Consider the following 16,595-nt stretch of genomic DNA (forward strand, 5'->3'; position numbering starts at 1 on the left):
CGCCTGGTATTGGTATGTGAATAGACTTGGCACTAATACAAGACAGCCACCAGAGAGACTGCCAGTTTTCTTTGTCCCTAAGCAGCTTCCAAACATTAAAATCAGCTTTTCAAAGGCTGCTAATGAAATTCCTTCTCAGTCAGCTCACAGGATGAAAGATGAACAGACAAGTTTAGATTGCTTAGATAGAAAACTTACATTCTCTGACAAATGTTAAGACAGTCAAGAGCTAAAGGTCTTCATTTTAATAGAAATGCCATATTACTAATAATGAGTTTCCCAGCTTGTTTGGAAACCAGAAAAGGGAATTTAATAGGGAAATCATAACTAATAATAGACTGGTTAGCTCTCACTGAGCAGTCCCAACTGACTAATGCTATCATGAGAAGAAAGAGACCACTTGAACTTAAATCCCCACTGATGGACATCAAAATTCAAGACCATCGGACTGTTATGCTCAACAACTGCAAGAGATCTGCTGTCACTGAGCAGAACATTTGCTCTGGCAATATATTATACCAGTATTTCAACCATCCCATAAACCTAACCATAATATCCTGCCAGTTCTGTTTTCATAAAGCCTACAAACATAACCCAACCTAGATATAGGTCAAGTCATTAAGCATTATACTATATATACATTAAGCACTTTCTTGACTGACCTCCACCACATGTTCTTATCGTTTAACTCTACAGAAAACCCAGTCAGACTCAGCTGTGCCTTAAATGTTCTTTCTCAACAACCTGGGCTGCTTGTAAGGAAATGTGACGCAGGTGAGGATCAACAATTTTTGGATAGAGGAAATGCAAATGAAAAGAAGTAATAAAAGTAGTTAACACGGCATAGCCATGTAAACACCCCTATAGTAGCACAACATATCAGGTCTAATCACACTCACGCTGACAGGTGGGTGAGCCGAAATAGCCTGGAGGGCAGGAGGTGGGCTCTACACAGAGAAAAAGAAAAAAGGAAAAACAGCATATTTAATGATTGCTTAAAAATGCTTGTCAAGCTAAACTGTGTTATGAGGCACTACAAATTCTTTTTTACTGAACTTACCCACAATAGGACCTGCAGGGGATTTGGTGGTCACTGGGTATATGGGATATCCTGATTGCAAAGAAAAGGTAAAAAGTTCAGACCTCCACTGATGAGAAACTGTGATCAAGTAAAACCGGAAGTCTTTATTTATATCAAAAGTTAAAATTAACATGAAAAGCAAAAAACACTCAACAGACCCCAATGCGATTTGAGGCAAACATTATTAAGGTGTTATTCAAAACACAGCTGGAGCCAGCAGCAAGTTAGCTTAGTTAGCATAAAGACAAGGGAGAGGAAAATATTGTGTGGCTCTGTAACAAAAGTCCTTACAGCACCTCTAGTGCTCACTAATTAACTTGTTACATCTTGTTTGTTTAATCTAAACAAAAAATGAAGTGTGAAAACTACAGTTTGTAAAAACTACAGTTTCTCCAGGTAAAAATGAAAGTGTAAAAGTGGTTTTATGGGGGTTACGTGCCAAACTATTTCTTGGCCAGGAGCAGCTGCCAAGAAAGAAGAAGAGACTCCAGGAAATTACTGCTCCCAGTCAAAAAAAAAGTCTGGCACAAAACTTTGTCTTTACACTTACATTTTGTACAGATTGAACAAATAAAATTTAACAGTTTTATTAATTAGCTGCAGAGATGCAAGTAGGCGGATTTTGGTGGCTTTGGTCGAGAGAGGCTAACTGTTTCACCATGTTTCCAGTCTTTATGCTAAGCTAAGCTATTGGCTCCAGTTACATTTTTACAAACCATAATTAAAAGTGGCATCAATCTCTTCTCATCTAACTTTTGGGAAGAAAGTGAATAAGCACATTTCCCAAAATGTCAAATTATTCCTTTAATCTGCGTTGGGGTTTGTACACTCACAGGTTTTTATAGCTAGCCTGCAGCTAGTACGAACAGTAGCTGGAAGAGGCTAGTGTTCATGTTAACAACCTGCATTGTTGTGTAACAGACATTGCTCATTCAGCAATTGTGGCCATAGTGGTCGTTTACAGCAAAAGTAACAAAGCCTCGCTTTAAATGCTAACACACGACAAGTTGCAGAAAATTCATACAGCAACTCAAAACAGCAGAGAAGCATCTCCTGAAACCCAGACAGCCTCTTAATGACTGTGTCAACATGTTTAGACTAGTTTGTCAGAGAGACCCAGTTTTATTAAGTTCTTGTAGTAAATCTATTGCTAATAAAGAGCCAAGTCTGGATCAGTGCGCAACTAATTTCAATTTTATATGACATGAGAATCAGTACACCTGGGGCAGATTACAGGCCTGTTGCTTTTTATATGTATAATGACTGTACAAAACTAATATTAAAGTTTTAGAATATAGTACAAGTCAATCAGTGTTTTACAGTAAAAACAGGAAAGAAAACAAACAGTGAATGTCAGTTAAATGTTCATTCAGAGTTCAGGATCACAGAAGTAGGACGCTGTAGCAAGTTCACGCAAAGACCTTTGAAAGGCTTATGTTAGTCAAAGCCAGAAAAAACACTGGAAGAAAAAACAAAAATAACTCAAATTGATGAAAGATGGTAGACTGGGTGGCTTGTCTCTATGCCCTTGCAGCTTCCTGAGTCAGATCAGAATGAGATATGGGGAAACTCTCTTTGTGTGTCTAATATCTGTGCCTGTTTGTTTAGATAGAGGTATGGCATATGGAATGTGCAGTAACGGTTGTCAATACTGTAGCATGTGCATGCAACCTTCTGCTAGCCGAGCAGCATTAAAGGCATAAAGGCATACCTGTTTCAAATAGGCTTTGTCCAAAGAAAAGCCCCCTCAAGGGGAAACTGACAGACTGAAACATGAAAGGCTAAAAAATTGAATATGAAACTGATTCCACCCATCAAAGGGTAGGTTCAGTTTCTCCTGACCCACTATACCTTCACACTCTGAGCTCCCACACACAAACACATAATGTTAACAAATAAAGTTTTCTCTTTTATCCAAGATTCAAAAGTTCAAGGTTAAGACTAACGTCACCCTCCTTTTTCACACTGCCTTTATTTGTAGCTATCAAAGATGTGATTCATGCCATATGACTTACAGAATTACATCTCTAGCACATTCACTCCTATGATTCCCAACTGCCCCTCTATTTATCAGAAACCCTTTAAGTAAAATTCCTATCCAGACTTTGAAGGATTTAACTAAAACCAAACTTACGAATGCACTGAGGGTAGTAATAATATCCGTCAGCACAGCGGTCACAGTTTTCTCCAGCTAATTGTGGCTTGCAGATACACTTTCCAGATCCCATTTCACAGCCGGCTGTAGTCCTTTGATCACACCTGCAGGCTGGTGAGGATCACATGTTTTTATGAAATAGAAAAACAAAAACAACAACAACAAAAAACACACATACATATATAATATATATATATACACATACACATACATACATACATATATATAAAAATATACAAATATGACCACATATTAACAGGTACATCAGTGTAGACTAACATGCACATGTATACACATCAACAGAGCACAGAATTACTGATTATAAGGCATCAGACATTTACTGTACATAACATAAAATCTCAGTAAGAAGTACACAAAGCTTTCAACCATCTATCATCTCAAAATGAAAGAGCTCAAAAGCAAATAATTACTGAAGCCTTACTGACTCTGACTTTTGCCCAAATGAACACCTTCCGCTGTTAAGCTCAGTTAAATGAGTTTGTGGATTCTAAGGGTTACTTTGCAAAGCACTCAGGGCAACCTGTTCAGTTCCACTACTTTCTAATGTCCAAACACAACTGGCAGCTATTTATATGGCGAGGAACAGCTATGGACCATTAAAGTAATGTAAACACCAGCAGAGCCCAGTTTAGCAATAATACGTGCTGTGGTGCCAGTGGTTGTGCAATGGTGCCATTTGTGTCCGTCTCAAACAAGACGCTGATGCGTCTCTTTGAACTGAACAATGTTTTGGCTTTGTTTGTTAGTCATACATACTGTAGGTCAAATACCTTTTAGTTACCAAGCTACCTGGTGCTGTCTCCTAGAAATTTGACAGACACCAAGTTTCAACATCAATACGTAAATTAGCATAATATGCTTGTGTGTAATTTTTTTAAGACAGCAGAGGAAACAGAGGAAACTCTGCATGTTATCTGAATGTGCAATTTTTGTTCTATGTTTACATAGCATTTCATGTTGATGTAGATTACCGTAGCAACATCTATTCAACATCTCACACAGGTCTTTGTACTGTGGATTGGTCATATTTCCTCTTCCATTTCTCAAGAGAAAACAGATCGCATCCCTCGCACGCAAATCACAACAACCATTTTAATCCATACCTACCCCCCCCACTCCCCCAAAAGTAAAAATAACAAAGATAAAATAGACATAAGGCAGCCATAGTTCAGGGTCTGTGTAGTCCAGCAACACTCAGATCTTCACCAAGCAAACTTCTTTCAAGAAAAAAAAAAAACCTCAAAATTTTTTTTAAAAACTTAAAAAATGGGCATTTCAGTGTTACAGTTGACAAACAGTGACTGACGAAGTGAGTGAGGAAGTGACTCACGTATGCATCCACTGGGAGACTCAGGAGGTATTCCATAGGGTCTGTAGAAGCCTTCAATGCATCGCTCACAGTTCACTCCCGCAGTGTTGTGCTAAAGAAGAAAACAAAAATAATGCGTGAGCCATCTTTCATACAACACTGGGTATGGTGAACATAGGTGCCGAAGAGAAAACACAAGTTGAGGATTACAAGAAACTTCTTTTCACTCTTCAGTAGAATCTCTAGTTTCTTGGTGCACATCTATTTATTTGCATATTTCGTGTAACCTGTATTTTTCAGGACACAACATTTGGATATACTGTCTGCATCTGTATCACATTCAATAAAAGACTTAACATAATACTCAACACAACTTTATTTTGACAAAACAAAATGATGCAACATTCATTTCTGGGATTGGTAAAAGGAAAGTGGGTAAATTGAAAAAGGAAGTTTGTTTTGGCCTCACAAACCCATTTGTACAAGCTGCAGTGTAAATGGTGCAGTATGCAATGCTCCATAGAGAACTCTATAAGGCAATATGGATTTTGTCCTCATTTTTTGTACCCGCTCCACCCCTACAAACACACACGTACACACACAGGAATCAGTTTAGACTTGATATGCATTTCATACCTGGCAGTTGATGCACACTCCCCCTCCGTCGTACCTGCGGAAGGTGTCTAAACTTGCTCCCCTCTTTTCCACCTCTGGGTCGTAATAACAGTCAAAAGCATGGGAGAAACACTGGCAGGCTGAGGAGGAAACCCCCCACGCACACACACAACCACACACACACACACACACACACAATTATTCTATATGCCTCAGGAAATTACCCCTGACTTCCCTGTCTGTATTTAAGCACCTTAAGCTACTCATTCTCCGAAAAGAGTTATAAGTCTGGTTGTAAAGTATTAAGAGAAACTATAAAATCCAAACTAAACAAGACAGCACATCCTCTTCCTGTATACCACCCCAGTGTCTCATTAATGTTTATGAATGTTTAGGGTGCATTTCTTCTTCATCTTTCTCTCTGCTTTTGTGGCTGCTACAAGGTCATACGTTCTTCATGAAGGCAAAATCTGTCAGCAGTCCAAAGCAATTAGATTCCAGCTGACACAGGGTCTGTTGGCTGAGTGGATGGCTCGCCAATAAGCTGGCATGGGGGGACTATATGGTAGACTGTTGCGGGCTTGGCTAGCCGACTGACTAGCTGGCTAAGCAGACAAAAAGCAGTTATCCTGGAGCTAGTTGTTCACTGTGCTGTTCATCAAACATACCATATGAGGAATGTCTTCTCAACTCTACACTGAGGCTCTCCACAATACCATATCAGGGCATCCACAACAGGGTTTAAATATCAGAGGCAAGAGGACACTTCAGTCCATTCTGGGAGGAGGGGTTATAAATCAAAGAGCCAGCAGCATTGGGAAAAAGCAGAGTGTGGTTTTGTTGACCAAAATCTAATTAAAGATTGAACATGTACACTTACGCTGACACTCATTCGGGCTACTGACAGTCGCAGCACGCCATGGTTTCTGGTTAAAGCCTGGGCAGCAGCGGTCACATGACTCACCGCAGGTGTTGTGTTGGCACTCACACTGGAGTCTAAAGGCAGGAGATGAGACAGATGCTCAGATTCTAATTTGCATATTAGTAGCACAAAATCCCAGAACTTTCTTTAAATGTGCATTGATTTTTTTTAACCACTTAGGGGCTGCAAGCTGTAAACATCATTGATATATTATCACCTTAGAATGCCATTATGGTGAACATAATAGCAAACAGCTGCCTAATTTCCCAACCAGCAGACACAGTGCAACATCAGCATTAATTTAAAGTCAAGTCAACCTGCTGAATGTAATCCAACATGTACTCTACTTTTAGCTCTTTAGCTGCTAGTTAGCTAGTGCTAACTTTATCTGTCTACCATTTGGTGCTGGACAAGTAGTGTATCAGTGCTTTTCTGCTGAAATCAACTTCTTGCCATGTATGGAAACTATGCTGATGAAAGTGGTGAGATAGAATCAAAAAAGTTTGGGGCCGTAAAACCAAAACAATGACTTGAAACACGTTAAAACGTCCCGTAAAGCTGAGGGAAACTGTAGAGTCGGGTGGTAATTCTGTAAGAGTTTGTCACTCCAAGCAACAGCTTTCAAAATTTTACACATTTGACTTAATCATAATATAAAAATATTGGTTAAAGCAGCTTTGAGACATGAATCCTACATTGTCCTGTTGGTTCACTGCATCATTTTATCTCTTATATTGACATTTTACCAACTATTAACAATATCACAGTCAGTGATCAGTGTAATCTGCTGCCTTTTACAATGGTGATGTCAATGTAAAAACATATGAGGTAATTGTGATTCCCCAGAAACGACTCACTATCACTCAAATCACTAGATTTGGTAGCATCTGTGTGGTCTTTGTCTCATCTCACTACACTGCTATACACACTGGAGCCCATTGTGCAGGAAGACTTCAGCTCTGTTAATGAATAAACAAGTTAAATTGATTTACTGGCTGAAGTCATACTACAAAGTTAATTTTTGAAATGCTCAAAAGAAACTGGTTTTGCATTTTAAGTCATACAAATTCTGATATCAAGAGAGAAGCCCAAAGCGACAATAACTAAGCTGTTAAAGATGAACAGCATGTCTTACCTGTTTGGATTGCCTGAGTTACGCCCCCCACCACACACCTGTGCATGCCCATGACAAACACAGCGTCCACCGATGCTGATGTCTTTGATACTATAGTAATACTGTAAACAAAAAAAAAGAAAACGTTATCATCACCACACCCTTTTAAAATAACAACAGTGTTATCAGCAGCTCAGCAACATCATCCACACCAGAACGAATGTCTGGCTTTTGCTTGGCAGCAGAAGTGAGTCATGCATGTTGACAAGTACAAACTTTCCTATGACCTATGAGCTGAGGTTAACTGCATGAGGTGAATCAGTGCATTATAAAAAAGGATAAGATAAGAATCAGTAGCTGAAATCACATCACTGATTTATTCTCAGCATTTTAAAAAAGGGCATTAAAGAGCTGCTTCTGACGTGAATCCTGAGGACACATTTCTGGAATTAAGTCTGCAAGAGAGAGCAGTTTCACTAAAGCTATGATACAGGATATCTTAAGCCACTACTCGAACATTAACATAGGCTTTAGCTTCATCACTCTGACACTGCTGGTTTTTATTAACATATTTTCCTGCTTTAAGGAGAGGTGCCATATTCTGCACCTGCATCCTATGGGAGCTGTCCAAACCAGTCTTGGCAATCTCTGTCAAAGGAATTACCATGATGACTGGACAGACAGATCTGGCACTAGGCCTCGACAAGGATGAATGTGTGAGCAAGAGAGTAGGCCAGTGTTTGTGTCAGCAAAAAGGAAGCTGGAAGGTAGATGGCAGAGAGCTGTAAATTTGGCTTGCCCAAATGGGAAATAAGAGTCTGCCGGCATGACACATTTTTGTGAGGTTGTATATTAATTGTCTTACCCTGCGTGTGACGGTGGGGTCTCTCTGGGCCTTGGAGATGAGGTGTCCCAGCAGGGTACTGGTGCGGAGGAAGTGTAGGCGGATGTTGGTGGCCTTTGTGAAATCTCGCAGCACTGGTGAGTAGGTGAAGTTTTTGGACCCCGGCCGACCGTTAACCAGAGACACCACAATCTGGATAAAATAGCATTCGTTTCATTTAAATGCTTTTTTTGTATCTATTAAAAAGGTACCAATTTTTGTTTAGTTTTTTAAATCATTTGATGTGATATTTTACTTCTCCATTCTCCAAAGGCACAATCCGTGAGTAATCTGTGGTGCAGAGCTGGTCATCATCGTTTAATATCCGAGCATTGGGCTGCTTTCCAAACCTTTCAATACACTCGTGCTTTGAATCTGCCAAAAAACAACAAAAAAAAAAATCTCTCACCCCAGCTCCATTCATTTTTAAGTAAAATGAATGACTTCTGTAAAAGTTACTTTCTGTCCCCAATTTATATTACATATACACCAATACCTAGTTGATTAAGCACTGACAACTGTTGTGTTCAAGTGTGTGTGTGGAGCTCTGGCATCTGATATTTAAGAGTAAGCTGCCAAAATGTCTTGTATTCATTAACCATAAATAAATAATATAAATAGATAAATGTGAATTTGAATGTGAGAATATATTATTTGCATTTAAGAAGGTTCTTATTGTGTTTCTATTTATTGGACCAGGGGTGATGTGAAAGTATTGGAACTCCATTATTAAGTTATTTGTTGATGAGGAAACAAACCCTTCAAAAAGGAAAACCTAGAACCTAGTGAATGAATCAAGAGAATTGTTTAAGAAGTTAAGTCTGTGCTGAAAAGGAGAAGCTCTGAGATTGTAAAACTGATTAGTCAGAGCTATTGGTCCCAACAAATTTGGTGTTTCTACCAGAAAAGGTCCCAAAAACACATATACACACACATACTTACTGTCTCAACTGTTTTAAGCAGGTTGATTAGTGTAGCAGATCTTCGCAATGGGCCTTTTTTCACAGCAGACATTTCGACTTGTCATAGCAGGAAAGGCACAGGTGTAATTAATAACAATAATAATGGCTGCATTCCATTTAGCTGTGCCAGTTCCAGGGCTCTGGTTCTGCACATTCTGAATTTCTGACACATAAAGGGATCTGAGCCATCGTTAACGTTATTAGTTACACCTGTGCAGGCAGTCAGACTGTCGGCCATGAAAAAGGCTTATTGTAAATGTCATGTGATGATTTCAACAAAAGCGTCTAATTATGAATTAAAAACTGCTCATCACTACATACGGGATTTTGGTAACGTGTAGTTGCTGCTGTTGTGTTTTTGAACTACATTTCGTAGAAATCTAAAACCAGTCTCTTTCTGTTTATTCCAAACATACCACTGTTGTATCTGAAGAGTAAGCTTCCATCAGCGGGGGGGGGGGGCTAAATCACTATTGTCTTTTACAGTTAACAAATGAGAATAGCAAACATTTATTTACAAGAAATTTTTACAGATTTGAATTTTGTACTAAAATACAAACATACATTCCTGATTTATCGGATTTGCTTTCAAATCCCTAACATCTGGAGGGCTGGCAGGTTATATGTGTAAGGCACTTGCCCATAATTTGACCAACAATTCCAGTGGGTTATTCAGTCATATAACATTTAAACATTTGATTCATAGCACAAGAAATAAAGAAGCTTTGTTTTTAGAATACAATAAAAACTAAAGCCTTGCTAAATAAAAAATACCACATGGGAACTTACGTGCAAAATACTGCCAGGGGGTGAAGGTTCTCCCGTTGTCCACAGAGCGCTCTAGCACCCACAGGTCAGGACGAGGTGAATTAGCAAACTTGATGAGGATGTATGCCACATGGAAGAGCTAAAAAGCAGAACACAAAGAGCAGGCTAAACAACAGGCAGTCACAGCTCTGAACGGATTTTGGCAAAATGTTTTGTAGTTTCCTGTGCTCTACTTGCTCTCTCAAGTAAGGCCCCAATCTTGGCCGGCAACTCAGACAATACTCTTATTTCCTTTCTTGTAAAAGCCCAGGCACAAAATCAGCATGGATGTATGACTGCAAATGATCATAACAGAACTAATGATTTAAATGGGGATTTAGTCATTGCACTAAATCAAGATCAAGGCTTCCTGTTTTGAGCTTTTCTATTATTGCAGCTTAACTTCAGCAGTATCTGTGTGGCCATACAGCAAAGTACAAACAATTCACCAACATTTGTCAGCAATAAAAGTGGTGCAGGTGCAGCCAGCTTAGTGAAAAGACATCAGCTAAGCCCACATGAGCCACATCTGTTCTCTGAACTCTCTATCTCCACCTTCCATCAGAATATAGAGGCCATACAAGGGCAGAAAATGATGCAATGATTGAACACTGATCTTTCTTTCAGACTCATGGCGCTCAGAGTAGCCCATTTTCTTTGCAGTTCATCAACATCTTCATCAAGCCATAAAAGCAGGTGACTTCAGCCTGATTGGAAGTTGAACAATAGAAAGGTAATTTGCGACAGTCAAAGATCTCTTTGTCATGGTCCGGCTTGGATTGGCGTGGCTTGGAATTTAAACCCTGAGATACCAACCTGCATGTGACACATACAGTGTCAACAAAATACCTCACCTACACCTGACCACCACACCCTGTCTTGTGTTTATGAGGCTGGAATATAGTTTATCTTTGTGCAATTTCAGTGCTGGCATGGATCCAAAAGCAACACTTAACATGTTTCAAAAACAGAGTACTGTGGGCATATTTGCTAAACTTGTGATACCTGCCCTCAGGATTGAACTGTTGAATGGAAACTGTACCTTAATTATTGTGTGCTATTTAAATAACATTTCTATAGTCTGTCTTCTCTTTCAGAAGGATGGGATGAAGGCAGGCCCACACTCGTCTAGCATCCCTCAGCAGCTTGATGAAAACCCCCACGGGCATTTGAAACATTCAGGTTTCTGTCTCTCTTTACATGAGGCAGGGAACTATGCTACCATATCAAAGCAAAGTAACAAACGGTAAAGGCTCTGCTGTGGAGTCATGGACTGTGTCAAGAAGGATCACAATTATCTTGATGGATTGCCCCCCCCATCACTGAGAAGAAATCGCCTCAAGTTCAAGTAGTTATTGGGTTGATGGATTGTGAGAGAGTTCAGAGGTCAGCTGGGGAACTGTCTGGCCTTGTTCTCTGAAAACTGTCAACAATCCCTTTTAACAAACAGAAAATCATTAGGTTGCAAATCAGGAATAGTCTGACTGTCTTTTAATCACTGTTGCCATTGAGAAAACAGTCAGTGTGTAAGTAAATAAAATAGCTTAGAACGCCTCCTCCTGACCTCAACTCTGAATGGGGTGTGTCTTGAAATTAATCAGAGAGCAAATCCACCCAAACGGAACAGGATGCTCAAAGAACAAAAAAAGATTAACGGCACACACAAACAAGACGTGGGATGTTGTCCTGCTAAAAACAGAAGCAAGGATTTTGCTGGGGAGCTGCTTACTATCAATATGCTGGCTCTGCTGAGGACCGGGGGGAAGTTTAGTTCACATGGGTTGTGATGACGTTAAGAGAGGGCCAGGGGAAGGGAAGCAGGCGCGGGGGGGGGGTAAAAAGGGTAGGGGTGGCTAGAGACGTGCTGGCTGGCATGCCAACCCATCTCAGATTCCAAACATAGCGCCACATTCCCCTTCCCTCCTAATGCCCTCAAAGCAGAGCATGCCACCACTTTCAAGAACCTGTCACTGACAGCAACACACAGCAGTGAAAATCTTCTCCGCCACTTGTCATGGATACGGATAAAGATGGTAACTACAAGACAGTTTCTCTGATCCTAGGTCAGTCCGACATAAAATTTGTGTTTGTGCGCTTCTTGTCAAATGTGAAAGATAATACTATTGCACTATTACCTGAGGAAGCTGCATGTTTTTGTATACAGTAAGTTGTATGTGAGCACCAAGTGAAAAGGTGACTAGTGCTGGTTATCAACATACTATAATAATGAGTATATTATTACTGGTGCTCATACAACTAAGAATCTGGCAAAAGTATCTGATGCTAACTTTAATGGACATCACCAATACAAATATACTGATGAAAAAATCATAATCATAAAACACTGAAATACACAATCACTTCTTATTTACTCTGACTCCCATGGAAAATGAGAAGTGCACACCTCGTCAGCACTGCTGCTGAAATTTCACATGGTTCATAATTATTCAAAACAAAATGTAACTACCACAACTTGCTTTTTCTACACTTTGTGCAACTGACTGGGGCTACAATACGTCCTTCAACTGTCAAAAGTTTCTGGAAAACTAACACATGACAAGGCGAAAATGAATAACACTTCCTATAATAATTGTAACGTAGTTTTGCGATATTGTTGCACCATCTGCATGTATCCATGACACATATATAAATATGGGTACCAAGCTCGCTTATGCACGCACAACAGCACCACTGCTGAAACAAAGGGGAAACACTGCTCTCCCAACTTTAGTCAAAAATTCTGATCTTGGCTGAATGTGGTGATGTCATTCACTGTGGTATCTAATACTGAGTTGATGCCAGTCACTGAGTGAATCCTCCGGAAACAAACCCAGTAAGAAACAGACAGCACGATCTTGGAAGAAAAGGCCTGTCCTGGCACGGCTTTGCTTAATTTCAGGCCTGCCAGTCTAAACACACACTCTTGAAATATGTCCAGCACCTACGTATTGTTTGGAAGGAGCATGAAATATCGTGATGGCATGCTAAGCACACCAGCAGAGGATTCCAGTGGCGTAGAAAGACATGAAACAGATTGACAAGCTTGTGGCAAAACATTTGCAATAACACCTGAGCGGAGCCATCTGCCCCTCCCTGCATCTGCAGCCTCAGGGTTTAGACAAGGGTGTCATGCCAGGAGGTTTAGTGTAGGAGACTGTGGGTGGGTGTCAAAAAGGTCAGGGGTTGAGCTGTGACAGGTATGGACTGTTTGACACATACCCTCTTTGCCTTCTACCCCCTTCGCAAATTCCTGACCTTGGTGCCCTACAATAGTGTCACATATACAAGGTATAAAGTATCAGATCTCCTCTAACCTTCTAATTAACACAACAAGGCAACAGAGCCAACGCTGTCCCTCATGACCAAACACCATTTTAACAGCAACATATTAACATTTTTACCTTTCTCAATACACTTGTAGCAACATGTAAATTTATTTTGACAAACACAGTCACATCATTCGTAAATCTGCTGACACTTCATGCCCAAAGTGTGTTCATGTGTATATTATCTAGTTTGGATTATTGACCCCTGACAGTTAATTCCCAGTTTGTGTGTGACAGCTCAACCATGATAAATATGCGCCCATAAGTGTGAACTGCAGCAGGAGCACTGCTGCCTCTACACACAGAAGTCCAACTCTCTAACTTCACACATGCCTGCACTTCAGGTAATGGAGCCATGGAGCAGTGTTTCACCCTCAGAGAAAAATCTAAGTTCTGGAAAAAAAAAAAGAGCTGATTGCGTGACCCTTTGCCAGTTACTCTCATTGCCGTGCCTGCCACGTGGATCTCTTCAATTATAATCTCTTTGTGTTGATTAAATGAAGTGTATTGTAAAGTGAACTGGTTAGGAATTTCTCACAGCCTTCTCAATCATAAATCATACTGTCTGCAACAATTTCCTTTATGGTCCTTTATTTCTTAATCTACACTTTTAATATTCTAATTTATTGTATTGCTCTAATAGCAGGTACTGTATGCTACCATGAGAGGTTGAGATGTGTGAGTACATAACTAATCGGATATCTAATCATATCATATCATATAATCATATCTCTTACATTTTCAGAAAAAAAGAAGTCAGCAAAGATCACAGAACATCCTTATCCCAAATTCTAACCAAAGAGCAATGCAGAACCAAGAGGACAACATCTACAGTGAGATCAGAGTCCTGACAGATAAAGGCCATCTGAGTGAGCTCCTGAGAGTCTGATGTGAGATCAGAAGAACGCAATTCAAAGGAGAGGAGGCATCACCTTCTGTTGGAGTGGATCAGCCCTGCCAGACAAGGCACGCTGCAGCTCAGTGGGGTGGAACAGTTGCCCTCCAGTTTGTAACAATGCAATGTACAACTGCTTGTCTGTGTGCAACAGGTGGGTGGTGGAAGGGGAGAGGGGCAGTCTGTTGTATTTTCCTCTGTCTCCATGACAGAATTAGTTATATGGTAACAAAGAACAGTTGGCTAAAAGTCACAAGAGAATTGTAGTTGTACCAGAAAACATAGAGTATATGCAAGTTACTACTTGTTAGCAATGTTCTCATTGTAAAAGCCTGAGGTGCAGCTGCTCGAGAATTTTCTGCATTGACTATATGTTTGCCTCTTTATGAAATGTCAATATTAAACCATTTCAAAGAAACTGAAAGTTCAAATTGGCAAATAAAATTTGAACATTTTTAAATGAGTACATTTGGGTTTATTATTACCTAAATGAAGCCTTGGAATTGATAACCAAGTGAGAATTATTGTATTTTACAATTGTTATTTTTTAGGGTTTGGGTGTAATACTGTCTCTCAATTAAATTATAAATCTTCATTAAAATTGACTGCAGGACAAAGATAACATTGAAATGTGAGTACAAAACAATGATGCAAGAACGGCAATAATCTATTACAATATAAATTATTGTAATATTGCAATATTGAACCGAGGCAGTGTTTGTTCCCATATTTACTAGACCTCAGATGAAAGTAGGCTGATTGATGTGCTACTATTCATGAAACAGCCCTACCAAATGGGTCAAGGAAAACTCCTGCTCTCTAACACATCCCATTGCATCAGTGCCTGCGTCAGTAAACCTGTGACCACTAATTAACATTTCCATGTATGAATTTATGACAATGGCCTTGAAAAGGTGAACAGATCCCACATTAACCCCCACAAGCTTTTCCACACTGGAGCTCCAGATTTAGGAGGACATGATGCACTCGCCAAGCCACAGAGCTACTGCTAACTAGCATGAGGTAGCTGTTAGTGGAGTAGTAAATATCTGCTGGGTTGGCCTGGCGCCTCAGGCAGCCCAGCTAAAGACAGCCACTTACATCACCTCCATCGTCACCACAGCAATAGGGACATGTCTAACAGCCAGTTTTGTCTCTAGGGTCAGACTGTGCCATCTGCACTGAATGAGCAAATCTTTATTACCAAGCATATGTTTTTTTTTTGCATTACATATTCAAATCACATCATACCTCAATTGGGATTATATGCTCTACATATTCATTAGCCACCTGCTGCATGATTTAGAAGGATAAAGTACCACCATGCACACTGAATCTGTACCCACAACATCATCCACGCATGCATGCAAACATCTCGTTTGGTTGTGTCTGAATGTCCATTCAGTGAGAGGGTTGATGTCAGGGGAAAGTTGAATATTTTCAGTCGAGACATGTGTGTTTGTGTGTGTGTGTTTTCTGTTTGAGTATTTTCTCACCACCAAATTACACTACCTCTCCACTTCCATCCATTTAACCAGTGAAAAGAGAGGACCAGGTCACTTTCAGCAAGGCTTAAAAAGAACTAAACCTTTGTGAGAGTGTGAGAGCACAGAAAGGATGTCACACAATGCCGCCTAGAAGGATTCTAACACAAAAGGGGCCAACGGCTGCAAATAAAACATTCAAACCAACTTCGGTGGGAGGTGGACCCCTGAGAGAGGGGATTAGGTTCCAGGGGAATGTCTCTAAAATTGAGTTCTTCGAAGCTTTGTCTGTCGACGATTGCAAAACTGTGAGCAGAGCCAAAGCCACCACGCTAACCTGAACCAGATCATTTCTGTCTTCCAACTTTAGAATTAAAAGTGCAGAATCACATTTTTCATGACGTTAGATATACGCAATAGACTGTTGTGCAAATAAGCCTATAAATCATAGATAAACAACAAGATGTTCTGCAGTCAGAGTCCATTTAAAGCCACAAAACCACCGCACAAAGCTCCATCATCAACACAACAAACACCTGTCACCCACAGAAATAATCCACAGCCTTAGCCTTCACAGAAAAAATGCCAGCTAAATCTACCAAACATCAGTCCAGCAGCTAATCAGAACTTCATTTAAACTTATAATGTCTTATGTTCATTCAGTGCCTGACACCCACCAATCAGTAGCAGCTCAGACTCATCAGATGGGAGACAGACATCAGTAAGCCCTGGCATGTTTGCCTCACATGCTCTACTCTGAGCTCACTCAGGCAGATAAGCACATGCGGTCAGGGCTCCTAAAATACATTCCCCAGAAAAAAGAAGTGACTGGCAGACGGATTCGTGGTGTAAATGTTTACCAGAACAATGGCTTGCCTACTGTGTCCTGTAAATAGTTTAACAAGGGCCAAAGTTCCTGGAAAAGGAGCCAGTATTTTGGTGGAGACATACAGTATGTGGCATGAATTTATACTGGCATGGACAAGTGTTTTACTGGTTCTATGACATTTGAATGCATTTG

At 40.1% G+C, this 16,595-nt stretch overlaps 1 protein-coding gene and 1 long non-coding RNA gene across 2 annotated transcripts in view; one reads left to right on the plus strand and one right to left on the minus strand.

The window, feature by feature from the left end:
• Window positions 1–16,595, minus strand: part of lama3 (laminin subunit alpha 3) — a 52,673-nt gene that overhangs the window by 32,416 nt on the left and 3,662 nt on the right. Inside the window, exons 3-12 of the mRNA XM_022768706.1 lie at window positions 9,852–9,969; window positions 8,357–8,475; window positions 8,083–8,253; window positions 7,239–7,339; window positions 6,062–6,177; window positions 5,203–5,321; window positions 4,588–4,678; window positions 3,216–3,347; window positions 1,061–1,111; window positions 900–947 (exon numbers count right to left, since the gene is read on the minus strand). Coding sequence (XP_022624427.1) covers window positions 900–947; window positions 1,061–1,111; window positions 3,216–3,347; window positions 4,588–4,678; window positions 5,203–5,321; window positions 6,062–6,177; window positions 7,239–7,339; window positions 8,083–8,253; window positions 8,357–8,475; window positions 9,852–9,969 — 1,066 coding nt within the window. The remainder of the gene's footprint in view (window positions 1–899; window positions 948–1,060; window positions 1,112–3,215; window positions 3,348–4,587; window positions 4,679–5,202; window positions 5,322–6,061; window positions 6,178–7,238; window positions 7,340–8,082; window positions 8,254–8,356; window positions 8,476–9,851; window positions 9,970–16,595) is intronic.
• LOC111238967 lies at window positions 11,802–14,532 on the plus strand. Its single transcript, XR_002665839.1, has 3 exons — window positions 11,802–11,932; window positions 13,433–13,539; window positions 13,941–14,532. It is a non-coding gene; the product is annotated as an uncharacterized LOC111238967 (long non-coding RNA).

Source organism: Seriola dumerili, unplaced genomic scaffold (assembly GCF_002260705.1).
Source record: "Seriola dumerili isolate Sdu_G_001 unplaced genomic scaffold, Sdu_1.0 BDQW01001821.1, whole genome shotgun sequence".
NCBI lineage: Eukaryota > Metazoa > Chordata > Actinopteri > Carangiformes > Carangidae > Seriola > Seriola dumerili.